Source organism: Caretta caretta, chromosome 18 (genome assembly GCF_965140235.1).
Source record: "Caretta caretta isolate rCarCar2 chromosome 18, rCarCar1.hap1, whole genome shotgun sequence".
NCBI lineage: Eukaryota > Metazoa > Chordata > Testudines > Cheloniidae > Caretta > Caretta caretta.
In genome coordinates, this window is record NC_134223.1 from 11695033 (window position 1) to 11722837 (window position 27805).

The 27805-nt window shown below is 55.4% G+C and overlaps 1 protein-coding gene across 4 annotated transcripts in view; it reads right to left on the reverse strand.

Annotated features, from left to right (window-relative positions):
• Positions 1-740: 740 nt before the first annotated feature.
• DISP3 (dispatched RND transporter family member 3) overlaps positions 741-27805 on the reverse strand; it is a 67828-nt gene continuing 40763 nt past the window's right edge. For 3 of the 4 annotated variants that reach the window (XM_075121207.1, XM_048824867.2, XM_048824866.2), the window contains 16 exons: positions 27635-27795; positions 26325-26464; positions 24972-25117; positions 21726-21887; positions 21049-21210; positions 19600-19722; positions 18752-18888; positions 17795-17976; positions 16851-16981; positions 16553-16728; positions 15013-15139; positions 13467-13612; positions 12504-12663; positions 11894-12007; positions 9800-9966; positions 741-8730 (listed from right to left, as the gene is read on the reverse strand). In XM_075121207.1, coding sequence (XP_074977308.1) covers positions 8368-8730; positions 9800-9966; positions 11894-12007; positions 12504-12663; positions 13467-13612; positions 15013-15139; positions 16553-16728; positions 16851-16981; positions 17795-17976; positions 18752-18888; positions 19600-19722; positions 21049-21210; positions 21726-21887; positions 24972-25117; positions 26325-26464; positions 27635-27795 — 2597 coding nt within the window. In that variant the 3' untranslated portion in view covers positions 741-8367. Of the gene's footprint in view, positions 8731-9799; positions 9967-10891; positions 11086-11893; positions 12008-12503; positions 12664-13466; positions 13613-15012; positions 15140-16552; positions 16729-16850; positions 16982-17794; positions 17977-18751; positions 18889-19599; positions 19723-21048; positions 21211-21725; positions 21888-24971; positions 25118-26324; positions 26465-27634; positions 27796-27805 lie in introns of those variants that run through there. The other variant, XR_012665461.1, reaches the window with a different exon arrangement.

The following is a 27805-nucleotide window of genomic DNA, read 5'->3' on the forward strand; positions in this document are numbered from 1 at the left end:
GAGTGACAATCTTTTACTTTCTTTTGAGGAGATGGACAATTTGGGGATGGACGTGAATGTTAAGGAGAGAAGAGGCCAAGGCTGCACCACGTGCTTGTGACCAGCAGTTCTTCACCAGGTAACTGGGTAATAAAACACGGTGGACAGCAGCAGACAAGCTCCCTGCTATCATCCTATGAGAAGATGCCCCTCACTGTATAAGATGGTCATCAGCCACCACCATTAAGGATTGAGGGGGCCTGTCTTTTCTTACCAAGATCCTCAACTGCGGTTAAATACTCTCCACCCAGCCAGCACAATCCGTAGGGAATTATAGCCAGCTATGGAGCATGGCAACCAATATCAGGCCCCGATCCACAAACTTTAAGGCCAGAAGGGACCATCATGATCAGCTAATCTGACGACCTGCACACCACAGGGTACAGAACCACACCCACCCACTCCTGTAATGGGCTCAGAACCTCGGGCTGAGACGCTGAAGGCCTCAGATCTAGATCTTGTGCTGACACTCATGGAACCACTCACACCAGTACAATGGCAGCACTGCGTAGGTGTGAAACACTAGTAAATCAGAGGGCACTCTGGCATGCACGTCACACTGGTGTAAATGGTGACAACGGGCAGGGCACTGGAGAATCTGGTCCAGAGTCTTTTGAAGTTTTCGGAGAGCTTTTAAAAGGTCCCAAGCAATCTCCAAACGGTGGTGCAAGCCCTGAGACAGACCAATGGAGGCACCAGTGTGAATGTCAAAATCTTTTATTTACAACAGTCTCCAAAAGTCAAGGAACACCAAAAGTAGTGTGGGCAGGAGAGGACTTACAAAAGTAACGTGGGTACATGACATCAGGGATTGTGCCTCGGCCCTCGGAGAGCCAGCGCGCTCACGTCTGCACACAAGGTGAAACGCACCGTAGCCCAGCCCTCTGCCCTCACTACCCTCCGCTCTCAGCCCACCCCCTCCCACTAGCTTGCTCCTCACTCTTCCGTTTCCCAGAGCCATCCCTTCCCTCAGTCTCTGCCCACCCACCTCCAAGGTGTCTGAACTCCCTGCCTAGCCCTCACCCTCCCACCTCCGTGCCCCCTCCCCCCTCCACCGGCCCAGCTTGCATGGCCTCCCACTCCCATCTCTTTGCCCTCCCAGCAGCCCTCCTACCAGGATGGAATTGCCACACTGCCCAGGTGCAGCGGAGGGGGAGATCGGGACCCTATGCAGGTCAGCTGCCTGCTCACAATAGAGAGAGGAGACCGGATCTTGACGGACACTTGCCCCCAGGCAGAGGCAGCTCTGAACCTAACCCAGGGCAGATGGGGAGTTAGCTGAGGTATCCCCTCCCCCCACTACTGCATTAGCAAGGGCCCTAGCTCTGTGGCGTTCAGGCTCCATGCTCCACACTGATTAAAACGTGTGAGCTGAGCTGTAAACGCTACCCACTGGGAGGAGTGATTTTGAAAGGAATAGGCTTTGAGTTTGCCCTGCTTGGCTATAAATCAATCGGCAAGGCTAAGCTGCAGGAGAGGGCGGGACGATTTATGTCAGTTGCTGTGATAAATAACAGGCCTTTTATAGCCTTCCAGGAGAGCAGGATTCTCCAGCAAGAAAATTAAGGGCCAGAAAAGTCTCTTTGAAGACTGGGAAACCAACTATTCCAATCTGGCTCCAGTAGATCCAAGGTCAGGGCCCCCAAAAGTGACCGTCTCGTCCTTCCCCCTCTTGGCTGTTGGCCTGTCCCCCTCTCCCCCACCCAGCAAATGCTGCTGGGTTTTTTCCATTCCTTTTTCCCCACACTTAATTTTCAAGCTGGCTTCATGGCATCTGATGTGCCCTATGCCCCACAGGACAGGGCCAGCACCATGGGGCAGGCCTCACTGACCGGCCAGGGGACCCCTCTCGAAGAGAGAGTTCGGGCTCCATGCTCCAGGCAGCTGACAGGCTGCACCTGCCACAAAAGGAGGCCAACTTTGATATGGGTACTTCTCACCTAGATCCGGGCTGAGACTATCAGCTCATTGCAGAGATCACCATGTAACTCAAGGGAGGCAGTGTAGGCCGAGGAGTGAGCTCAGGGTCCGATTCTCAGCTTTGCCACTCACCTAGCGTAGAACCTGGAGTAAGTCACTTGCCCTCGATTTTCCCAACCCCAACCCCATTCAACATAGACTGTAAGCTCTTTGAGGTAGGGACTGCCTCCTACTGTGTGTCCGTACAGTGCCTAGCACAATGGGGTCCTGACCTGACTCGGGGCCTCTTGGTAGCACAAACAACAGTTACATTTGTACTGTACACAGGACAGTCGTGCCGCTGTAATACAAATAACAACAAATAGCAACACCCTTCGATCCCCACCTACGGCCAAGTGGTGGGAGGCTGCTGCTTACAGCTGGGGAGGAACCGGGTTTTCCTTGCTTTTGGAAGTGTTTTCTAGGCCGAAACGTAATGAAAACACCCAATTTTGAAATTTTCCCGCAAAATAAAATTCTGAAAAAAATTTCATTTTGGGTCGATTGACACATTTCACTTTGGGAAAGTCTAAACATTTTGTTCCAATTATGACTTTTTAAGGTTCTTTTGGATTACATCATATAAAATTTTTAAAAATTGTTTTGAAACGGAAAAATCAAAACAGCCTGGGCTGCAACGGTTGAAACAGAGCATGTGCGCCAGGGCAGAACGCTCCCTTGAGATTTTTTTTTTTTTAAAAACACAAATTTGTCAAAAACAAACCCCACAACCATCTTTCTGGGAAACATTTCTCCTTGGGCAAATCAGCATTTTCCAGTGAAAATCGTTCCACCAGCAAATTTCCAACCAGTTCTACCACCGATCCCCTGAACCAGCTAATCCCCAGCTCCCCAGCAACTGGACCAGAACTCACAAGTCCATGCAACGCAGGTAATGCTGCATGGCAAATCTTTCAGTCTCAGGCTTCCGAGGGCGTAGTGCAGGAATCAAGTGGTTTAAAAGCCATGACAGAATTAATGAGCCTGCAGCGTCAGCTTACCCCCCAGAAAGCCAGGCTTTGCCTGCACACCGATGTTGTGTGTGTCCTGCACCAGTTTTCATTTTTCTGTGCAGTGTGGCTCTTCAGTAGTGGTTTGGGTTCAAACGTTGTGTGTGGGTGTAGATGTTGTGTGTGATCCCTTGAGTCAGATTGACCTGTTGGAACCCTTCCGAGCAGGGATTTGGGTCTTCCTGTGTGTTAGTACAGTGCCTTGCACATGCAGCCCGTAGCCTGACTAGGTCGGGCAATATCAACAGGAACTACACTTGATCTTAGCCCTTCCAGTCTTTTGACACCACAGTGCTGTTAAATACAGGTCCCCTCCTTTGCCCTGCTACTCCATGGAGACTCGCAGGGTTTGTCACCACCAGCCTTGCTTGCATTGTGCAGTGACCTACGCCAAGAGCTTGCCTATCGCTTTTAGAGCCGGGCAGGAATTTTTTGGACAAAACGGCTTTGCATCAGAAAAAATGCCCATTTGGCAAAACCTAAAGTTTTTGTAGGAACAAGCCAGTTTCACCAGGAAAGATTTCTCAGGCCCAGGAGGGAATTTCTGGTGAGAGATGGAGTGAGCAAGACCCTCCCTGCACCCAGAATAGCTAATCAGTTGGTGGTCAGGACATTCTCCTGGGAGACCCTTGTTCAAGTCCCCAAGCTTTCTCAAGCGCTCATGTTGGAGCTGTTCCACTTTGTAAATAATTCAGTATCCCTGGGGCCCCTGAGAGAGACTGACCCTGTAGCCCAGTGGCTTTGGCACTCACCTGGGATGTGGGAGATCTCAAAGTTTTGCAGGATGGGAAAACCATTTCCTGCCCAGCTCTATAGATTTCAACGGGACTCCTCATTCGGGTGGCAGTCCATGACTAGTCTAGCAGTGTGCGTTCTCTAGGAGAGAGAGAGATGAACCCGTACTCCTTTCCCAGCCAGGAGATTGCAGGGACAGGAACCCAACAGAGCCTCTTCTCAGATGCAGGCTGCAGAGGAGCCATTAGGGGAGGGAGACAGGTGAAGGTTTGGAGGGGCTGATTTAGACACAGCATCTGCTGAAGGGCTGGCACCATGCTAGCCAGTTCTTGATTCCCAGTGCTATGAGCAGCTGTTTCAGGGCTCCAATTCCCACTATGGCAGCATCAGACCCACCTTTGCATTTGCTCAAGCAAATGGGCCATTTTCTAATCTGGAGACTGTGGGGTTGTTCCAGGAAATAAGGCCAAAGCAAACCTTGGCCCCCTGGGGCCAAGCATACACATTTGCCAGTGAGGGGCCCTCTCCTCAGACTCTTGGGGAGAGGTGGAGGGTCTGAAGCACCTTTAGGGCGGTTTGGTCCCATTCCATTATACATTTAGGGTGGTATTTGCTAAAGGAGGCATAAGCATCCTAAAGGCAGCCAGCAGGCAGGGTCATCAACAGGGGAGAGCCACCGACAGCTATTTACAGGTAGCCCTGCGGGGAGACACAGCCGGGGTGCTGCTAGGAGACAGCAAGCTTTGAAACTCACGTCCTCTCACCGGCTGAACTGAACCTGCTGTGCTCTCCTTTCGGGTACACTGATGGTCAGCGGGGTTGCTGGATAAAAGCGAGAGGGGGCCGGGATGTTTCAGCTGGGCCCTTAAGGCAAGAGCTGTTAAAACCAGGTTGATATGTGAAGTTAAATATTAGAATTAGAGGATACGAGCTGTGTGCTCTAGTGGATAGACTGGCCTGGGAGTCAGGAGACCTGCATTCTATTCCTGGCTCTGCCGCTGGCCTGTTGGGTGATCTTGGGCAAGTCGCTTTCACCTCTTTGTGCCTCAGTTTCCCCCCGCCCCGCCCCAGCCCACGCTTGGTCTTGCCCCATAGATGGATCTCTCTGTGGTAGGTTTTGCCTCTCACTGTGCATTTATACAGCACCTGGCACAATGAGGCCTCAGTCTCCCCACTTTCTAACTTATTCTGCTATTTGCTCTCACTTCCCCCTCCCTGTCGAACACCTTCCAAAGCTACAAGCAGAACATCACATCCTGCGCCTGACACTAGCCAAACCCCATTCTCCTACTAAAGCTGGGATGGGGAGAGAGAGAAACAATGGGAACCTCTCTGCAGTCAGGCCCCAGCACTCAGGGTGAGAGCCCCAAGGGGCTGTCCATACATTACACACATTTTGTTGGTGATTTTCAAGACCTGCCCACCCCTTGTGACACTGAAACAAACCCATAAGGTTAAGCGCCTTCCCACCCACCCATCCCTAATGCATGGCATAATTTATGGACAGCCCCTAATCCTGCTAGGTCCTGAGTGCCCTCCAACTCCCAAACTCCAGTGGCAACCCCACCCCCAGGGAAACCCAGCACCTCACCAGATTGGACCCAAGAGATATAAAAGGTTTCCAGCTGCTTTGTTACACCTCCCAGGAGTGGCTGAGCTGGCAATCCCAGCATGCAGTTCTCAGCCCCATCCGGAGGGGGAAAGACTTACATCAGAAGTCTTTGTATATGCGGGGAGGGGAAACAAAACAAAAAAAAAAACCCACCTCCTGGGCTCGCATTTGCTCTAATGAGCAGTTTGCAGGGCTAGACACAGATCTGTGTCCTTACCCAGACACTCCAATCCCTCCCTTCACACACAGCGAGAGTGACTTTCTCCAGGGGCTGTCTCTGTTTCTCTCTCTCTCTCTCACACACACACACACACACACACACAGGCCCCTTCTCCTCTTGTCTGTCTGTTGACCTGGAAACAAACAAACAGTGGCTTTAATCAGTCTCAGGAGGCTGAAGCATTTGCTCAGTTCAAGTCCTGCTGTCAGACCCGCCATCGCTTTGGTGATGCTGATCAGGTCCATCTCCTTGCACTCACCCTCTCCCTGTGTCACATGCACACACCCGGTACCCCAGCCACGCTGCCACTGATGCTCCGTGCAACCAAGTGCCACTCTGGGGCGCTAGTTAATTGATCTTAAGGTTGGAACGTCAGAGCAAGCTGGTGCCTGGAAAGCAGCGCTGGAAATCAGGGGACATAGGGCTCTGCAGGCCCATGGAGAAGCACAGGTCAGAGACACAGAAACCTGCCCCTGCTGGAGTCTGAGCTAATGGGCCCAGGATTCATTGAATGCCAAAGCAGCTGTGGCAGGAACTCAGCTGCAACACGGTAATGAAAACCCTGGGCCTGATTCTGCTCGCACACCAGCGTGACTTCTCTGCCAGCAGTAGAGTTGCTCCTAATTTCCCTCGGCCTCAGGACCACTGACAGGCTGCGTCCAGAGCTGGGCTAATTCTGAGCATGCAGGTCCCTTCTGAGCCACACAGGAGACAATCTGGTAGCTGAATTTGCAGGGGGTGAAAGGGATGAAGGGCCCAGTCCTGCAAGGAGAGGAGTGCTGAGCCCTCCCCCAGCTCCTGTTCAAGCCAACGGAAGCTGAGCACCCTCGTAAGGTCTGGTCCTAAATCCAGTTTCCCAGGGAAAATCCTGCACCTCAAAAGGCACCAATAAATGCATGAAATTAATTTATCATGGACTCTGCCAGGGACCTGAGCTGGGGACACGAACCCGAGCAGAAGGGGCTGCTGAGCTCAGCAGAGTGGTCACCGGCCCAGGCAACGAATGGGGTACGGAGAGATCTAATCCCACTGGGCGCTTACATTTTTTAAAAGGGGCCATTCAATCCAGAGAGCAAATACGAATCCACCAGGGATTCAGTATCTGCAAACAAATGATAAGCCCAGCCCCACTCCTGCTGCCGCGTCTCCTGGTAAATAATGTTTAATGCAGCTCCCATTGGGCCTGACCCGCGCCCCTTCTGCCGGGGAACAGATGTGCCGCATATCAATGCACACACTTAGTTATTTCCACTTTAAGAATATGATGAAATCAGTGATGCCTAAAAATGTACTTGTTAATGGCGCCACTTTGCAATTTCATTCTACTTTAATATAAACCATCTGTTCCAAGCAGGCAGCTGCCGGGGGCTGCATCAAAACTGCCACATAGGATGAGCCCCGCCCTTTATCAATGGGACGGGGGCTACGTGCATCATTGCTCCCAGTGGGAGAGGCCTGTGTGGTGGGTTGAAGGCCCACGATTCTCTCCCCAGTGGCGGTGGCAGGGGGAGATGTTACCCACGCCGAGCGGCACAGGTGATGAGTAGGAGGAAACTTTGGTGCTGGCTGCTGTCACTGTCTTAGCCCGATGGCTGGGCCTGGAGAGAGACAGAGTAGGGAACTGCATTCCTGCTCCCTGCATTGCTGACTGTAACTACGCCCATGAGCTAACTGCACAATGCTATGGAGGGTCCCTGCCCCAGGAGGGAGATAGGATCCCCGGCCCATCCGTTAGAGCTGGTGTTTAGAATAGCCGGGGCGAGCCCCTGCAGTGCCCCCGGTGAAGAGGAGAAGATGCTACCTGCAGACAATCTAGCTGTTGACGACCCAAAGCCAGTGCCCCATGAAGCGGCTCACTTGACAAAATGAACCTGGGGCACAGAGGTGGGAATGCGTCAGAGTGGCCATCACGGGCTAAGTGGGGAGGCAAAGAGAGGGGGTGGGGGCAGGTCGACAAGAAGATGACCCTGTGGGCTTCACCTTAGCGCCAGGACAGGGGTATGTGCCCATAAAGTATCCGGCAAACTCATCCCCAGCACACAACACACGCTCAGGAAAAGGGACCCCTAAACCCCGCTGCGCTCTTGGCTCTGGGACTCCACCTGAAAAGGACACACCAGCAGCTGCGTCCAGCCAAACCGAACAGACAGATAACCCCAAAGCGACACGTGAGCTCAGCCAACAAGAACTCCCACGATAGCCAACCCGGCTGGTGCACACACTAGATCCCCGTAGGCTGGGGCACCGACCAGTGGCAGCAGGAGCTTCCTTGGGAATCACTGACCCTTCGACAACCTCAGTGGACTTTCCCCAACGCCCCCAAAACCTCCTCATCTCAGAAGGCCGGACTCTCTGCAGGTGTAAATCAGCAGAAGTAGATTACCCGAGTCAAGGATCGAGCCCAGGGGATGAAACTCACAAGGCCTATCTCTCACTTAAGTCCTATTTTGAAGGCCTCAGTGGAACATCTGTGATGGCGCATACATCAGGGGGGTGTCATACAGGGGGTGGGGTGCCAGGATCTCCAAACCCTCCATTCATTAACAAACAAGAAAAAGGAGGAGGAGGAGGAGGCGGCGGCTGAGAGTTACTGTGGCCCTGGTGCACTGTCAGTCCGTCCATCCGCCACCGCCAAAATAAATACGAGTTTAGAGCAAAACCCAGTAGAAAATAAAGTGCCTCTGGAGTTGAAAAAACGTCCAGAAAAAGGGATTTTTTTTTTCATTTTTACAAAAAATATCCTTTAAAAAAAAACAGGGCAAAAGAGAGACGGAGGCAGCCCGGTGTGGGGACTACAGGGACGTCCCGCTGGGGAGGGGGATCTTCACGCCACTCTGCAGCAGGGCCAGGCAAACGCACAGCCCTAAGACGCCCGCCAGGAGAACCCCCACCAGAGCCTTGAGGAAGGAAGTCCTGCTGCGGGTGAAGGTGCTGGGCCCCAGGACGCCCAGCAGGGCCGTGCTCACAGTCAGGGTGTACAGGATGGAGACGGCCGTGTTGAGGGCCACGATCTTCCCGAATTTGGCAAAGGGGGCGATGATGCAGAAGAAGAGCGGGACGGTGGCGATCACCGTGGTGACTGCGCTGGAGACGATGGCCACGCCCACATGCCGGACGGCTTCGATCGTCCTCCACTGGCGGCAGGAAGTGGGGTCCTGGCGGGGCAGACGGCAGCATTAGAAGGCACCCAGAAGGCACAGGAGGGCTGGGGCCTCGTCTGTATGGGGTTTTTAGCCCCTGGCGCAGCTGCAAGCAGTAGAAGACGCTCGTGCGGAGGTGCTCTCAGCCCAGGATAAGTGGAACTAGTACAGATCGCACGGGACTGGTGCGAGTCAGAGGCTGCCAGCCTGCACCCGGGGTTACAATCCCAGCAGAGGCAAGACCTGTAAAGCAGCGTTTGGTGCCCACTACCCCAGTGTCAATGTGGAGGGATTCCCCTGAAGCCAGCGGAGTTACTCCAGTTTGAGGGATGTAACTCTGACCCTTGCATTGTAGATTCCCCGAAGCCTAGCCCCAGTCGTCCCCCTGGAGCGGGAAAAGTGTGCACGGGGCCAAAGATGCATTAGAGGCACCTCCTGGCCCTTCAGCAGTCCTGCCCCGAAAGAGCATGGCCAAGTGCAGCGAGGCACAGCATTCAGGGTGTGTCTGCACTGCAAATACAAGACCCACAACAGCAAGCCTCAGAGCCCTGGCCAACTGCCTTGGGCTCGCAGGGCTAAAACCAGCAGCGTAGAGCCCAGGCTGAGACCCCGCTCCTTGCAAGGCGAGCCCAAACAGCTAGGCTGCTGTTTCTAGACCCACCTGAGCCAGTCGTCTTGGCCTCTGAGCCTTGGTGCTGCAGTGTTTTGGTTGCGCTGTAGACGTACCCGTAGCAGGAGGGGAAGAGAAGGGTGCCCCTGGACTCCAGTGACTGCCCCAGCACGGGGACTGTCTTCATAAGGGCAAAGTACTAGGGAGGGGCCAGTTCCGGGGTCACAGGCCCCAGCTCAGAACCACCACTCTGCCAGTCGCAGCGCAGCTGAGTCCTGTGTCAAAGCCCAGGGGCATAGCCTGGGCACCAGGGAGCTCCTCTGGGGCTGATGGGGGGAGGAATCCCCGCAGGGAGGAGGTAGCCTCCTTGCAGCTTGCCCCCTCCGCCCCAGCTCCATGCGAGAGAGGCCCTGCCGTGGCCCGGCTCCACATGCCCTCACATCAGCATGAGGAAGAGGCTGGGGCGGAACTCACCTCTGCCTGGTGAAGGGGCAAGTTCTCTCCCGCCAGCAGGTAGCCCTCCACCAGGTGCACGCAGTAATCGACGGAGGAGCCGACGAGGATGGAGAGAGAAATCGCCTCCACAGCCCCCATTTCCCAGCCAGACCAGTACATGATGGTCACCACCAGGCAGACAACCCCTGCACAAAGAGGGGGGAACAGCAAGCGAAGTTGGGCTTCGGGCTAGATCAAGCCTGGGCTCCCTGGACAAGGGGCATCAATCCGAGCTGCTTCACTGAAGGCAATGAAGCAGCTACAGCCCTGTGCACCACTGTCTAGCACAGAGCATCCCAGCCAGTCTCATTCCGACCAGCCAACCCCTTCCTCCCGGCATCAGACAGAGAGAGACCCCGAACTAGAACTGGGCACGCTGCCCTCCTCCCGTAGCACTGATGTTTTCCGAGCGTCTGAACATTCTTACCGTTGGGATGGAAAGTCAACAGCTCGAAAACATTCATGTCTCAAAAAGGCCCAGACCTTTCCCATTTCAGCTGATTGACAGGTTTTATTTTGATTTGGACCTTTAAACAAAATTTTTTTTTTTGTTTCAGTCTAATTAGTTTAAATTGCAAAACAAAAAATCCTTTCGAACCAGAAAACTGGAAATGTCTCATTTTTTACGACTTTTTTCAAGTCGGGAGAGTCTCCAACACGGACCTGGTTCCACAAACAATTTCTGTTTCTAAGAATCTCTATTTGTTCGGTGAAAAACAATTTGCTGAAAAATTCCCAAGCAGCTCATCTGAGAATCCAAATTACACTCTCAGATTGTGAGGTGCTCAGATACTAGAGTGATGGGGGACCGTATGAGAGAGACAGACCGACTGACTCTGTATGGGGATATACAGACTGACCGACCACTGATAGTGGTTCTAAACCTTCCAGGAGGCTGATTTGTCTTTCATACCCCCAAGTTTCCCCTCACTTCAAAATCACTTGCTTACAAAAATCAGACATAAAAATAGAAAAGTGTCTAAGCACACTGTTACTGAACAATTGCTCACATTCTCATTTTTACCATAGAATTATCAAATAAATCAATGGGAATATAAATATTGTACTTACATTTCAGCACATAATATAGAGAACAGTATAAACCAGTCATTGTCTGTATGGAATTTTAGTTTGTACTGACTTCACTAGCGCTGTTTATGTAGCCCGTTGTAAAACTAGGCAAATATCTAGATGAGTTGATGTACCCCCGGAAGACCTCGGAGTACCCCCAGGGGTACGTGTACCCCTGGTTGAGAACCACTGATCTACAAAAAGAAAAGGAGGACTTGTGGCACCTTAGAGACTAACAAATTTATTTGAGCATAAGCTTTCGTGAGCTACAGCTCACTACAGTAACCTTTGGCAATGAGGCACAGCCCAAACGGGAAGGGGTGGAGCACTCATGTTACAAAACCCCTTTGATTTGCTTGTCTGAGTTATGCACGTGTTTGGTTTCTAGAAGAAAGTGATGTTTATTTGTGAGTCATGAGTGGGAGACTAAGTCATTTTCAAATGATAGATTTGCTTTTTAAAAAGGGAAGTTTAGCAACATGCTTGGTCCATAATATGGTCAAATCACCAACCAGGCTATTTACAAATGTGTTTAAAACACTAACAAACCCACTAAAATATTCCGTGTTTATAATCCCATCTTTGGAAAGGAGAATGACTGTTATTCAGAGCACATGGGCCTCAATCACATTATTATACACCAGAGGCAGGGCTGGAGTTTGGGTAGCTAAAACCCTTATTTAAACCAATAGAGGAGATTGTGTAGAGAAAACGCTCCAGAAACTAGACAGGAAAATTCTACTTTCAAGATGGGGACCCTTTGCAAACACGGATCCTGAGTCCCTTCCCACTCTCTCCCAGTGCAATCAGGAGTGAGGCCGGTGCAGTTACACTGGCGAAAGCCAGATCAGAATCAGGCCCCCTGGAGTCACTCTGCTGTAAATGAGCAGTGACTCCAGTGCCGTGAACAGGAGCACAGCAGTGTAAACGAGAGGAGAATCAAGCCCGGTACAGCGATTCCTGCTGGCAAGCTGAAGTGGAAGACATCAGGGGGTGTCTTACCTAGAATGCTGAGCAGCACCGGCAGCAGGAGGAGAAGGTGCGTGGTGAACACAGCAACTGCAGCCACGCAGATAACCAGCGAGAGGATGAGACCGTACAGGGCACTCTGCACACCTGGAAGAGAGCAAGCAGCCTGGTTCCAGCCCCAGACTGCAGCCACAGCTGCGCTCCCAGCTGAGCTGAGCAGGGCCTTGCTGTGGGGCAGGTCGCCCACCTGGGAACTAACTCGAGCTGGGGCAAACGTGAAGGGGAGGATGAAGGGGATGGGGCAATGGAGTGGGAGTCAGGGGAGCCAAGTTCTACCCCTGCTCTGCCACTGACGGGCTGGGTGACCGTGGGCAAATCGCTTCTCCCTCCAGGCCTCGGTTTCCCCTCCCAGCCTGGCTCTGTCTGGTCTCTTTAGCCTGTGAGCTCCTTGGGGCAGTGAGCATCTGGACAGGTGTTCATACAGCACCCAACACGATGGCCGCCTGATCTTGGCTGGGGTCTGGGGGTGCTCCTGCACCACATGAGAATAAGAAGGAAATTGGGGTGAAGATCTGTGACCAAGCCAGGTGACGGGAGGGCAGGGTGCTGGGGAGGGAGAGGGATAGGTGCTGAAGCCCCCTGCCTATGATCTCCATGAAGATTTGCTTCCAGTGCTCGCAGGTCTGGAATCCGTGCCGGAGAGCGGAGCTGTCAGGGAAGAGCTGGAGCTGCTGCTGCAAGAAAGTCTCCCACTTCAGATAGTCGGAGTAGGTCTGGAAGGAAGACTTGCCCTGGTAGGTCGTCTGCAAGGAAGCGCATGGGACGGTCCTTAGAGTCGCCAACACAAGCCCAACATCTCCCATTCACACCTACCCACCCTGGCTCTCCCCACTCATCTGGGGTGGAAGAGCTGGCATCAGGTAGCTGCGCTGCTCCGGAGCCCAGCAAGAGTAGCGGGTGAATTGGTCTGCAGACCCCAACAGGAGGTGGGGGCGAGAAAAGTGACCGTGCCAAATGGCACCTTCTGACGCAGCACGCCTGCTCCACGCACACCCGACAGCCAAACCACGGGTGTGGCGCCCCGGCTGCCACAAAGCCAGTGCCAGCCAGCTCGTCTGATGGGCCAAAACCAGGGATCACAACCGCCGGGGCAGGCTCTTTAGGGCTGGGGAAGAGGCAGCTGGGTTTGCAGCTCCCAGCTGGAGTCCACAGCCCTGGCAGCTGAGAAAAACCTTGGGGACCTGCAGCCTGCTCTCAGCCTGGCCCCTTTGTCCAGGCCATTTTGTGGGCGCGAATGGAAGCAAGAGAATGTCTCCGTCACTTGCAGCCCCAAGCAGGTTGACTCCCACCTGCAGCGGGAGCACAGATATTGGCAAGTGCAAAATGACTCCTGCAGATAAAGCCGGGCTGGTGCTGCAAAGCCGAGCCCTGGAGAGAGCAGGGTTAACACATGGACATCTGGGAGAATCGGTGCGGAAGCCAATGATGCCATCTGGACAGCCCCTTAAAAGCGGCTGCTTGCTTTCCTCCTGCCCCCGCCCCGCCCCACATGCCAGGGGAGCTGGTAGCAGGAGACTTGACCCGGGGAACATGGAAGTGCCCTCACCGATTCAAAAGCCATGGAGATCCACTGCACCTTGCCATCCTTCACCCCCACCGCCCCGTGGGAGAGCTGCCCGGGGAGCAGGTTCGGCTCTGGGAGGTTCTTACACTCAGGATGCAGCATCTGCAGAAAGGAGGAGATGCTGTAGCCTGGAGAGAGAGAGAGGGGAAGATGGGGGAGGGACACACAGGAACGAAGGGACAGAGAAGACAGAGTTGCAGTTCTTGTCCATGAACAGCTGCTTCTCCTGTCACCTGCTCTGCCCTGGCTACAGATTTGGATTCTTGGCACCCCAGGGCCTGTCCCTACCAGGGGTTGAGAGCCCTCAGCTCCTGCTGGCTTCGAAGGGAGCAGAGGGCATTTGGTACCTCCCAGGACACCCTAGTCTCCCAGCAGGATGGGGTGGTAGGCCAGTGACCCCCTGTGTTCTCTGCGCCATGCCCTCAGCTGATGTGGGTTGACACAGCTCGCCGGAGTCAACGCAGTGGCATCGCGTTATGCCAGCTCAGGATCTGCCTTGGTAGCTTTTCACCTCTCTTCCCCAGGTGCGAGAGGGTGGGGCTGGCCCTTGGGGATCCCTCCTCCCCCGAGAGGCAGCTCCTGAACTCTCGGTGGCATTTACATTGGGGCAGAAAGACGTGGCATCGGTTTGCAAAGCTGCAAGGTCAGGAGACAACACAGACACCCCAAATCAACAGAAGAGTTTTGCTGGCAGGTGACAGGTGTTTGCCGGCAGGGGTGGCCGGCTCCAGGAACACTGCTGACCTTGCTGTCGGTGATTGCGGTGCCCTTCCCTACCCATGTCTAAAACTGGCCCCGGGCTCCTCTCGATACGGGTTAACTTGCAGCTCCCTCCAAACCCAATACAGAAGTTTGCCCTCCTTGCACAGGGGGACACCTCCTCGGGGTGTGACATGCCGGGTAAGTGACTACGAAGCAGTGCCACGTACCCAGGAGGGGTTACCGGTTCACTAGCTGAAGTCTCTGCTCTGTGGGGACTGTGGGCCAGATCCTGCTCTCCCTTGCACTGGGGAAAAGTGGAGGAACTCCACTCACATCATGGAGCCACCATGACGGGAACAGATCATCCAGTCCGTTCCATCTCTAAGCTCCGTGATGGAGCTTCTAGGAGCAAGCCCACAAAGATACACAGCCCTGGGAGATGGAGGAAGCTGAAAGATACCTTGAGGCCGCAATCCCTTCTGCAGCTTGTCTGGCTAGGGCCACGTCTTGATCAAACCCAGTTCTGAGCACGGCAAAAGGTTAGCAGCACGGTTAGGGTAGCAGCTCCACTGGGCCCAGTGTCTGTTGTTTAACTACTCCCCAAAGCATGAGACAGAGCGACGGAGCCAAGGGTCACAGCCCTTGGGACTCGGGCGCTATGATTTCAGCTAAGATTTGCAGCAAGATGGAGAGCAGGACAGGATGGTGCAATTTCTATGGCTCTTACCAACCCCACCCGCAGCGCGGGCTCAGCCTCTACATGGGGACCTGTCATTGTCAGGCACTTGTCCCCAGGATCAGGCCGGCTGGCCTTTGTCCTACATACCTGAGGGCAGGCACTGGGCCCCTCCCGGCTTCACCAGTTCAGCATTGCCGGCAATGGCCTTGCAGATGAGGCACAGGTTGCCAATCTCTTTGAAGAGGTCAAAGCTGTCATCGTAGATAACGCTGCCCTTTCACAAGGAGACACAACAGCGAGAGCCGAACACGTGAGGCACACGCCCAGCACCTGGCGGGGTGGGGCAGGACCCGGGCGTATGACTGACCACACAACGCCAACTGCCCATTCTCCACCTCCCCCAGCTGGGCATGCGGTCCAGAGCCCCAGCTTTGGGCACAGAGAACAACTGGCACCAACAATCCAAGCTCCCAGAGCCGGAGTCCTGCCTTGGACCCCAGGAGCAGTGGCATGAAGAGGCAACGTGGGTTGCTCAGCAGGTTAGCCTGGGGTGCCCCTGCACCCATAACCCTGCCCAGCTCGCAACAGCACCCAGACAAGTCTGGCGAGCCAACCAGAGCTCCAGAGGTGTTACAGCTATGCCCCAAGGGCTTTTCTACATGCAAGATACAAGCCCTGTCTACACCCTTTAACGAGCCCAGTATAGTTAGAGTGGCACACCCCCTGCTGGTATAACGGCGCTTACAGCTGTATCATTTATTCCTGCAAGGAAGAGGCACCGTTACACCGATATAACTGCGTCCAGACTAGGGGTTGGACTGATTTAAAACTACCCAACATCATTAGACTGGTACAAACCCAGGGCAGAGCGGGCCCTAGCCAATCAAACCCCCAGGCTAGATGAGGGGAGTGTGGGCAAGTGACAGCAAGGGCATTCACAGCATGGCTGATTGGATGCTGAATAAGCAAACGGACCCCCTGCCACTCCTGTAGGAGCAGCCCAGACAGCTCCTTATCTGACCTGCAGCTCTATCCCCTGGCTGCATTCCCAAGTGGCAAAGGTTAATTATTCCCATGCTGCTCTGGTACTGCACTATGGGAAGTAACTGCAGTTACCTGGAAACAAAGGTAAGCGGGAGTTTGTTGGGAAAGCAGCACCCATGTGTCCGGCTAGCGGATTTGGGAACTAAGCGGCACATGGACACTCAGACTTTCCCAGAGTAACTGAATCGTCTTTATTTAATCTAATACCTCGCCACAGGCCAGACAATAATTATGCAGCAATGGCTGGTGCTCCATAATCAAACTTTCAGCCAAGTTTCCACTCTAAGCCTGATTTGGGGCCCCCTCTAAAATCCACGAGTCCCAGAGGGTCTCAAACGTAAGTGGTTAGATCCTGGGCTCAGGTGGGGTTTTCTGGAAAGTTGGAAATAATTCGAACCAGGGGATCCTGATTTACATCTGTAGTAAGCTCGCAAACAACGAATGTGCTCTATTAGGTGCCTCATCGCAGCACCGCTGCCTCTGCTGTTTTAGCTGGTCAGAGGTGGGGAGGGATTGCTGGAGAGTCAGGGGTGCGCGCAAGAATTCGGGGAGGCAGGCATTAGCGCAATCTAACTCGGGAACAGTCCTCCTGCATCAGCCACCCCAGGGCTTGCCGGGCCTGCATGCAGGAAAGCACGTGTACCATGTCTCCGATGACGTGGTTATCCGGGTGTCGGGTGTGATTCACCCCGCGGATGCCAAACACCACAAACACCATGGCCCCCGTGTCCACCAGCGGCCGCACTGCTGGCTTCCCACAGCCGGTGTTCCCACACGGGTTAAAGCCTGAGGTGGCCGAGAGCTTCATCTTGGGGGACCCTGTCAAGCAAAGAGGGGAGGGTTACAAGCCGAGAAAGTGAGGAGCTGAGCCAACACTCCACCTGGCGAGTCCTTCCAGTGCAGCCATGGCCACGTGCCCTCTGCCGCTCTCTCCAGCTTACCCTTCTCGCTGGGCACATAGAGGAAGCCTTTGTTGGGTCCGTCCGGGCTAGAGCTGAGAAGACAGCCAGGGGGCGCTATGCACACTCGGCCGTGGTAAGGGGGCTTGTGCGACTGGGCGAAATACAGCTTCCTGCAGGGCAAAGAGAGGGCATGATGGAGCGTCCAGCCCAGCAGCAAGGCGGGCACGAGATGTTAACACAAAGCAGCTCCATGCTGCCGGGCCCTTAGGAAGCAGGCTTAGGCGTTTGGCAACAGAAAGTGCACCAGGGGGAGGAGAGGGAAAGAGAGGCCAGGTGAGGGAAGGAAGCTCTGGAGAAGCAGTGAAAAGAATTAGGGGAGAAAGCGACTCAGAGGTGTCATGAGTTTGTGCCCATGGGAGCGGTGTATCTGCGCTGCCCAAGGCCACACATTAGCCAAGAGTGGGATTTCTCTCTATCACATAAAGAATCCACTAACAACCCTCTATTCATTACACTAACAGCATCGATAATCCCACACTCCTGGACAGCACCTCCCGCCCTGGGACCCCGGTGGCCTCTGCAAAGGTGGGAGAGTATCACACCAAGCTCATGACTTCACCGAGCTTCCTAGGCAGGGCGCCGCGGCCGCATGCCAAACTCAGAACCTCCTGTTCTAAACACACAGGCCTCTGCCACTTGAGTTAGACTCTCCATTAGCCATAAGGGGCTATGGTGCATAGCTGAGTAATTCAAATTCTACCCAGAAGAGGGCAGCAGTGCACAATACGTAGCAGAATTAGACCCATTTTGCAGATGAGGAAACTGAGGTGCAGCAAAACGAAGCCTCTTGCCCAAGGTCACACAGCGAGTCTGTGGCAGAGCTGAGGAGAGACCTGGGCATCCTGACTTCCCCACTCCTTGCACTGACCACAAGGCAGCGGCACTCCCTGGCTGCTGAGCGTTTACCCGCTTGGGACGGTTACCGCGTTCGCTGCTGTTCCTTGGCCGCGACGTAGAAACTGAAGTCGAACTTCCAGCCTCTCTTGGCGTCGCAGGATAAAGTGGTCATCATCCATTTCCGGGGGCTCGTCTGCTGAAGCAGCCCTACTGTGGACACACAAGCTGTCAGCTTCTTGGTGAAGTTACCGAAAGGAACTCTATACACCTAAGCAATGGATTAACGAAAACAGACACTTAACCGCACAGTGCTGCAGAGCAGGCAAAGGTCAAAGAGACGTTAGCATCAGACACCCCCCGCCCCTGCTTTACCCTGAGCCCTCACAGGGCCAGAGAGAAAAGGTTCTGCAGGGAGGAGCTAATCCATTGCCACCCAGACCTGGCCCTCCCACGCCTTTGCCTCCTTCCCGAGTATGGGGAGCTGGATACAACTAGAGCCTGGCTGTCGCGGGAGCTGAGCCCCCCCAGACTGCAGCTGGAGCTGTGGTTGTTCAGTCCTGCTGCAGATCGAATGCTGGGGGATCTCCGCTGGACAGCCATCAGGCGCCCTGTGCAGGCCTGGCTCAGCCCCTTAGGCTGGGATTGATCCGTTCGGCTGCCCTGCCTGTGCATGGACAGACGGACAAAGCAAGAATTCAGCCCGCGGGACCCCAGAACGGCTCAGAAACCTCCTGTGGGTCAGCTCAGCTGAGGAACCCAGGCCAGTTCTTATCCCTTGCCACCTCCCACCTGCTCTCCAGCCGTGGCTCTGGGATGAACAGTGACACAACAGCAGCCCAGTATCAACACCTGGCATCCTAGCAGCACCGGGTAGGACACAAGCAGTGTTCCTGCCCATGCCAGCTGGGAAGCCAGCAGTGCGAGCTTTCTCACAGAAGTGCCCTGTTGATCCCATCTCTGAGCTCCTGCTGTCTGCCTGCGGAGCAGGAGGCTTTGCAGTGCAAGCATGCCATAGAAGAGTCTAATGCACACACTTAACTTACCTGGAATGAGGGCACTTCCCCATCTCCCGGGGACACCATCTGCCACGAGGCAGGAACACTGGCATTGAGGGAGAACCTGTAGATGGGTGGCCTTCCCTGGCCTTTGGACTTGGAGACATACACAGTCCCCTGGGGATCTAGAAAACACACCACAGTCAGCCGGGCGGTGGTGAAAGACATTGATCGGTCAGCTAACGCTACAAACCAGGGGAGCGAACGCAGAGGGCGTCTGGTCTATCCTCTCCCCAGCACTAGCCAAACACAACCCTCTGCCTCTCCACAGGATGGTGCCATTTCCAACGTGCTCTATGAACACAGGGCGAGATCCTGAGCTGGTGCAAGCCCTACTGACCCCCTTGGGGCTATGAAGCTTGGGATCTGACCCATCCTCCAATCCCTTGGGGTGCAGGTTGAGGAAACTAGCAGGTTTAATGACTTCCCAAAGCCCGGGAGCAAGTCAGTGGCAGAGGGGGGGACTAGGAGGCAGCTGTTCCTGGCTCCCAGTCCCATGCTCAGACCACTAGACCACACCGCCACTCTGTTAAGCTGCTCTTCCCAAGTGCCTGTCTGCTGTGCAGCTCTGATGAGTTGAAGTGCCGGGAGCAATGAACAATGATAATTTGGGGGCAGAGGGAAGGAAAATGTTCTCAGCGGCTCGTCACTCCCTGAACCATACGATGCCCAGCATCAAATCAGGGCTTGGTAGGGAGGTGTCTGCAGCCAAGTCCCTTTTCTCTGTCTGTTCAGAGCCCACCTTTGCTATTTTCCTTCCCAGACAGGATCTCGGGCCCAGCCGGAAATCAGCGACAGGTTAGAATGACCGACGGCCAGTCCCCTTGTGCACTCACCCTGCTGCACAGCATCAGCCGCGCCCCCTCTGCTCCCCCAAGGGGGCCCCGAGCCCCGTTTCCTCTTCTCCAAGGAGGTTCGGATGTTGCTCTGCAGATTGTGGGGCTTTTCCTGAAACAAACCTGTCCCACAAGGTTAGTCAGGGAGGAAAAGGAGAATGGCATTGTCAGAGCTCGGTGTGCCAGGAACACACTGGGACCTCCATCAGCTCGGCCCCACACCCAGCACTCCCCCTCCTGGGCCGGTAACACACCGGGACCTCCATCAGCTCGGCCCCACACCCAGAGTTCCTGCTCCTGGCTGGTCACACCAGGATTTCCATCAGCTCGGCCCCACACCCAGAGTTCCTGCTCCTGGCTGGTCACACCAGGATTTCCATCAGCTCGGCCCCACACCCAGAGTTCCTGCTCCTGGCTGGTCACACCAGGATTTCCATCAGCTCGGCCCCACACCCAGAGTTCCTGCTCCTGGCTGGTCACACCAGGATTTCCATCAGCTCGGCCCCACACCCAGAGTTCCTGCTCCTGGCTGGTCACACCAGGATTTCCATCAGCTCGGCCCCACACCTAGCGCTCTTGGGCCAGTAACACACCAGACCCTGTCAGCTCAGCCCCAGCCCAGCACAGGTAGAACGGGGCACTGCCCCTCAGCCGGCCGGACAACGTTCCCTTAGAGGGGCGCACGGGAGGAGGAGGAGGCGGCCAGCTTTCACAGCAACGTAGGTGGACACGAGAGGGTTGAGCCCAACCTCCATATCAACCCCCGCGGGGCTCTGCACAGGGCGAACGTCTCCGTCAGCTCCAGCTGCAGTGCGGCTGCCCTGGCGTCAGTGGAAGGGAGTTCCCATGGAGTTGCCCCTGTCCTGAGCACTTGCATTTGTGCTTTCCCTCCCCAAGCCCCCGGGGCTGGCAGGCTGCCACCCCTGCCCTACACGGCTGGCTTAGAGACAAAAGTTCAGAGCACCGGCCTTTGCCCACTGCCAGCTAGTATACATGGATTTCACAGTGACAAAACCCACCTTCCTGGGCAACAGGCAATTCCCTGGGCAACCCCAGCTGTCCAGAAAGGGGCAGGTCTTGCTCACAAGAACGGGGCTAACACTGATCACCATGGCGGGAAGGGAACATTTGCTCCCTAATCCCTGGGTTTTTCCTTCCAATGCCTCTGAGCTGAGAACACCAGAGAGCGTGGGGAAAAGGGGTCCAATGCAGCAGGAATCACTCTCCCGCCTGAATTGTCTTGGGCATGTCTAGCGGGCCAGGGAGGCCAGCAGTACAGAGGGGAAAGGGAGGGCAGCCAAGGAGGGCTCAGAAGAAGGCTAGAGACATTAGCATTGATGGGAGGCAGGGTTTGCAAGGGGAGCGCTGATGCCCTGGGGGTATTCACCCCATCCGTGCCGCGCAGGAGCGGCGAAGGGCTGCCCCCATCCGACCCTTAGGAACTCTCACCTGAACAGGTGACGCAGGAGATGCCCTCGGCGCTCAGGTTGTACTTGAGGTCCAGGAGCACCTGGATGTTGGTGTCGGGCCGGAACAGGAGAGGAGCGCGGCTAGCTGGGCGGAGGCGGCTAGCGAAGAATATGGACAGGATCAGGACCATGACAAAGAGCCCTGCAATGAGAGGTGCGACCAGTATGTGGGACTCTGCACACACAGAGCTCTCATCTGCACGGTGCCCCCAGGGGCTGGCCATCCAGCAGCACCCAGGGGAGCAGGGTGCTGGGGGATTCCCCAGGCTAGCAGGGAAGCGACAGGTGCTGGATGCCCAGGCGCAGAGAGAGAGAGCCTAATGCCATCCAGAACACTGCAGCACCATGTCTTCCCTAAATGTAAAGTGGCCGGCAAAGCCCAGGGGGGAGCACTGTGCCAGCGGGGAAAGGGCAGAGTTATCTGCCATATACAGAGCTATGCAAGTAGCAGAGACAGAGCAGGGTCTCAGGACACTGTCATTCCCCTGGGAGAGCAGGAGGAGGGGAGATCTATGTCCCATGTGCCTGTCGGAGGGGCAGGGCTGTGTCCAACCTCGGCCTCCCCTCACCGTTAAGGCTGAGGAATTCTGGGAGCGCTGCCCAATTAGAGCCTGTGAGACGCACCATAGGGGAGGGCATCCCTCTGGCCATCCTTACCCACAATCACCCATCTGCTCTTCCCCGCAGACCACAGCGCCCAGTGCTGGAGGAGCTCCTGCAGATGGGCGATCAAGTGACCTTTCCTGACCTTCTCGGCCGGGAGCTGCAAGTTCTCCGGCAGTGCAGACACCAAGGGCACATCCCCCATTTCCAGAGCCGCTAGGGGAGAAAGAGACCAAAGGCAGGCTCAGAGCTTGGCTCGGCCCCCAAGCCCCTTGCAGGGGCACAGAGCAAGGAGCCAAAGAGAATGAGAAAGGCAAGTTCTCCTGCAGCCCAGAGCAGCCAGGCAGATGGACAGACTAGAGGACACTCTTAGAACTTCCTCAGCCCTGTGCCCTTCAGTGCATCAAACCCACTGGCCAGGCTGGAGCAGGAGCCAGAGCTGAGCAAGGCAGCGACTTAAAGCTCCTCTTACGACTAGACGTATGTGCCCAGCAAGCCTCTCAACCTGCTGCTCCCATCTATACTGTGGTAGCCCCTATAGGCGCCGGCGTGCTACGTGCTCCATAAACTCTTACAAGCTAAGCTGACGGAGCGTGGGAGGGGCACAGAGGCGCAGGGAGATGAAGGGGCTGCCTAAAGGCATGGGGCAGGTCAAGGACAGGAAACGAAGCCCTTTTCCAAGTCCTAATCTAGTGCCCTCTTCACTCGGGCACATACCACACTGCTAGGAAGAGCAGCCAGCAGCCCTCCAAGAGGCTTGGTTTGGAGAAAAACCCAACAACAGCTGGGCTGCTGATCTGAACTATCCAAACCTCTGGAGACTGCAGAGCAGCGCTGAAGGATTTCTGTTCCGGCTTGGGATGCCCTGATAACACCCTGTCTCTCTTGGGGTTTAGCATTTCCACAGTTACTACCAGTCGGAACCAAGAAATGGGGGGAAAATGTTACATTTTTTTTTCAAACCTCCTAATATATTTGGCATCAGTATAGGCCCTGGGTGAAGGTTTGGGGGCGTTCTTAAATGCCAATAAATAACTCAGCAGGTCTCTAGGATCTCCAAGCCCTTTAACAGCATTGCAATTGAGTCTCGCAGCACCCTCGCGAGATAGGGAAGCACCATTATCCTCTTTTTTCAGATGGGGAAACTGAGGCACAAAGAGGGGCTGGAACTTACCCAAGATCACACATTTAAACCAGAGGCAAACTGGGAACAGACCCCAGCTGCCCTGAGTCCCCATACTATGCTTTAGGCACAAGTTCATTCTTTCCCCCACTTTGGTCTGAACTCTGCCATCAATACAGCACACATGTGGATCCAGGCAGAATCTGACCCTTTGCCTGACCTGGTGTGTCCATGCGTAGCAGGGAACTTACCAACCTATGTGTCTGCCTGTTATGGGAATCACCCCCACGGAAACCCATGGCCGCAAACGACCAAGTCGGAAATGAGTCCCCATCCTGCAAACGTCCTGACACCCTCTGTTCCCATTGCCTGTGCGGGGGTGTGGGTTCGCTCAGTGTGTGGCAGCATCCAGCCCTCTAGAAAGCAAAGCAATCTGCGATGCAGGATGTTGGGGATCAGTAGGAACCCCATCACAATCCCTAGCACCTTTACAAGGAAACAGTGATCCCTCCACCCCTCTTCCCCCAATACAACCGGGTCCCCCCTGTACCCTCACCCCCCAGACTGCAACCCCCAGGGCTTTGCTGGGGCAGCAGGCACTCCAGTCTCTTTAACGTGGCAGGAGAATGGCTGCATCCAATTTCCATCCGACGGCCACGTGCCACCTCTGTCTCACCAAGAATCAACCTCTCATTTGCAATTGGCAAGATGGCGCTTTCTCCGGCGGGGTTGGTGAGGGCACCAGGTGCCTTCCGGCAGCCCCAGCACACCACACGGGGCCTCCACACAGAGCCACATCCTTGCCTCATTCACAAGTTGCCCAGGGGCTCTACCGGAAACTGTCCTTCTGTTTAGTACGGTCCAGGGACGTGGAGGACGAGCTATTTCCATAAATTACCATCCTGTGCGGCTCTGGCATATTGAGGAGGCTCAGCACTTGCAGCAGGAGCCCGGCAGCATGTTAAGAGCAGCCTGACCTCTGCTTGTTCTGGGCCTGGTGAATTCACTAGCACAGGGCTGGGGGGAGGTATTCGCAGGTGGAGGAGGGTTAAACCTGCCCTAAGGGTTAAACTTGCCCTAAGGCAAGTTCTCCTGCAGCCCAGAGTAGCCAGGCAGATGGACAGACTAGAGGACACTCTTAGAACTTCCTCAGCCCTGTGCCCTTCAACTGCCAAAACCAAACCAGCCACTTCCACTGCTACTGCGGGGGGCATATCAGGAGCTCGGCTGCTGCTAGCAAATCATCAGAGACTGGGCTAGATGTGTGTGGGGGCGGGAGGGGAGGCAGGGTATTCCCAGGTGCTTCTGCTCTTCATCACCCAGCATCGTAGCTCCCATCTCCCCGGTCACCAGGCCGAGCCTGCTGCTATCCCCGAGGGTTTGTGTCTAACAGGGACTCTCCAGAGCTCGGGGCTGCAGTTTCAACCAGGCAGCACTAACAGCCAGCTTTAAAATCCAAGGATGAGAGGCCCTTCCCAGCGAAATACCCTTCACTCCAGCCAGGGCTAATCGGACGGTCTGGTGATTAAGGCATAGCAATGCCACCAGGACTCGTAAGTTCTCTTCCCAGTTCTGAGCTCACGCAAGTCACTGCCCCGCACTGTGCCTCAGTTTCCCCACCTAGAAAGTAGGGATAATTGAAATGACCTGCCTCATGGGAAGCTGTGAAGCCCAGCTCCCTATGCGTGTGAAGTGCTCCGAGGCCTCAGGCGCTGGGCACTGTAGAAGGACGAAGTACCTTTGCTCACATGTGCTCACCCAATGTTACACTAAAGACTACAGAGGGGACTGGGATTTTAATTGAGTATTGCCTTCCACCTCGGGAGGATTGTACTGCCCAGGTGCTCTAGATCAGATGTTTCCTGGGTCCCTTCATAGGGTAGCTAGGTATTCGGGCCAAACCTGGATCCTAATTGGACTCCTGAGGAATAATAATGTCATGCCTCAAGTAACATCCAGCCAAGGGATGCACACACAGCGAATGCAGATCCACGGCATCCCAGGAGGTAGCAAAGGATCATTAGCTCCAGTTCACACATGGGGAAACCGGGGCACAGAGCAGCCCAGTGGTCTCCTGGCAGGCCAGTGGCAGAGCCAGGAGGAGAACCCAGGACTGCCACTCCCTCAGGGGAGGCTCCTTGTCCCCAGAATGGGCTGACAGGATTCTGAACACCTACCCGGCTCCTCCTCCACACTGAGCAGTGGGATGTCATCATCGAGGTACGGGAGTGACCCCTGGCCTGGACCGGCTGCATCCTCCGAGGCAAGTAACAGGTCATCGGCAATGGGCAAAGTGCTCGTCTTCCCGCACTTCTGACTGCAGCTGAATGGGGAGGGGGGAGCCAAAGTCAGCAGCTCTGGGCTACGTACTGTGTGAACAGCTGCTGCCTCCTCTCCTTCTGAGAGGAGAGTGACTGTTCCAGTGACCTGCTAAGCACTCAACTGCCAAAACCAAACCAGCCACTTCCACTGCTAATGCGCCGGGGCATATCAGGAGCTCGGCTGCTGCTAGCAAATCATCAGAGACTGGGCTAGATGTGTGTGGGGGCGGGAGGGGAGGCGGGGTATTCCCAGGTGCTTCTGCTCTTCATCACCCAGCTAAGGAATTAAACCCAGCCGGCTGCTGTGCCACACTGAGAGGGAGGAAGGGGAAGGCGCACTGATTTACCCAGATACAAATCTGCATCCCCGTGCCCCCAGGGGCTGGGCTGTCCGGTCCGTCTGTCTGCAGGGCTTGCATGCCTCCAGTTCGCAGATTAGATCCTGGGACAAGTTCTCTGCAGGTGTAAGTGGGGGGAAGCTCCCTGGAAGTCAATGGGGCTGCACCCACTGATGCCAGCAGGGAACCTGGCTCCTCTGGTTATACGTCTGGAGTCACTCTGCGGCAGCCACCCTGGGTCTACACCAGCAGAAACGAGATCCAAATCCGGCCTTGACTCCCGGCCTGATCCCGAAGGTGGAGAATAAACCTCCCCTCCCGTAAGGGCGGAATCCTGCCGGCAGCAGAGTTCTGAGGCCAGAGCGTGCCCCTCCACTGCCCGGGGGCTGGAGGCGTGGGGGGCGAAGGGTGTTGCTAGGGGAGAGGGGTGTGTTTACACTAGGCACGCGACCGGCTGGGATGCGTGGTGCTTGCAGTGCTGGACAGGGCCTGCTGCCCACACGCAATGGTACTTCTGACGCATTGGTTGCAACACCTGCAGCTCAGGTCTGGAAAGGACACCTGACGAGGCTGCAGCTGCTTGAGGCAGCCGGTTGTGAACTCGATCCCGCAGTGCACTGTGGGCGGTTCCAAATTCCCAGGATACAGTGGCATGACCACAGCCACAAGGCGCACTGTGTCTGGATGCACCACGACAGCTCTGCCATGTGGACGCACTAACCCATGGCTAGGACAACCCAAGCGACCAGCTGCTCCCTGGAGTCAATGCCCAGGCTGTGGTTTCCTTGCCTGGCATGGGCAGGCTCCTGTTGGGGAGACTGATCAGCGGCAGGATGTGGACTCTTCCTAACAGCCCCGCGAGGACTCTCACCTGGCCTGACAGGAGCTCTCCAGGGGGGACATGTAGAGGGTCCATATTCCAAGAGCAGCCGGCATGGTGAACAGCACGGCCACCCAGCAGCAGGACACAATGAGCGACATGAAGAGACCAAAGTCATGCACGGCAGGGATCTGCAGAGAGAACGCTCAGCTAGGACAGAGGAGGTGGATCCCAGAGACCTTCCAGCAAGAGACCCCGCTAAGGCAACACAGGGAAGCGAACTCAAGAGGAGCCTGGGGGTAGGAACACTGGCCAGTCCATGCTGCCCAAAAGCCATGGAGCCAGCTGCCCCTGGTGAAAGCTGGTAGTCTAGGGCTCAGCTGATGAGTGGCACTTGATCATTTGGCATGGCAGACACTGCCCAGCGGTTGAGGTGCTCGCAGGGTGGGTGCCTACTGCATTGCTACCAGGCCAGGGGAGCTCTCTCGTGTATCTGGCCCTGGGCACATGCAGGGGAGAGGGACAGAGCTCTTGCCAGTGGCTCAGGGGAAGGCCTAATCAGATTCCCTCCTTGTGCTTGATGAGCACAGTGCTCCCAGGGACAGCAGCACCAGCGTGCCCAAAGCGGAGGGAAAACCTGGGGTGGAATATGCTGGGATTCCTCCCTCTGCAGTTCAGGCCCCAGAGCTCCCCTGTTTGGCTGATGGGACTGGAGTCTGGAAGGGACTCCAAAAAGTTCCCGATCTGTTTGTGGAGGGACGCTGTGATCCTTAGACATGCCAGCTCTGCTTCCCATTGAGCCTCTCTTCCCAGCTTGGGCTGGGGGAGCCAGACCAGGAGAGCCAGGCATAGATGACAACGTTAGCAACGTGCCCCATTTGCCTGCCAGGTCCAGCACATTGCACCTGCCACAGGCCTTGGGAACAGGAGTCCCAAGGACATCACTTGAGCTCCAGCTCCCTGCAAAGCTGTATGGCTCAAAGCCCCAGGAGAGCTGGCTTTGCCACAGGCCAAGGGCAACAGAGCTGGCCTGGAGGGAGTCAGTCTCAAGCGGGAAGAGCACACAAGGAGTATCTACATGATGCATCCGATGAAGTGAGCTGTAGCTCACGAAAGCTTATGCTCAAATAAATTGGTTAGTCTCTAAGGTGCCACAAGTCCTCCTGTTCTTTTTGCGGATACAGACTAACACAGCTGCTACTCTGAAACCTACATGAGCCTGAGAGCTCAGGGAAAGTCCCCCTCCAGAGCAGGCCCACGGTTGTCCTCTTGTGGGCCAGGGAACTGCTGAAAGGCCGGGGGTGATGTTTTCTAGCAGGCAGCCGTGACCTCAGGGAGGCCACTGCAAAGCCCTGGCGCACCTGTGAGAAGATGTTGGCAGCGTACGCCGCAGCTGTGGTCAAGGAGGTGAAGAAGGTGGCCTTCCCTGCCGTCTGGATGGTGTGGATCATGCGCAGCTGCAGGTCCTTCAGGTGGGTGGCTTGGCGGTACGTGTTTATGAAGACAAAGACGTCATCGACACCTGGGGAGGA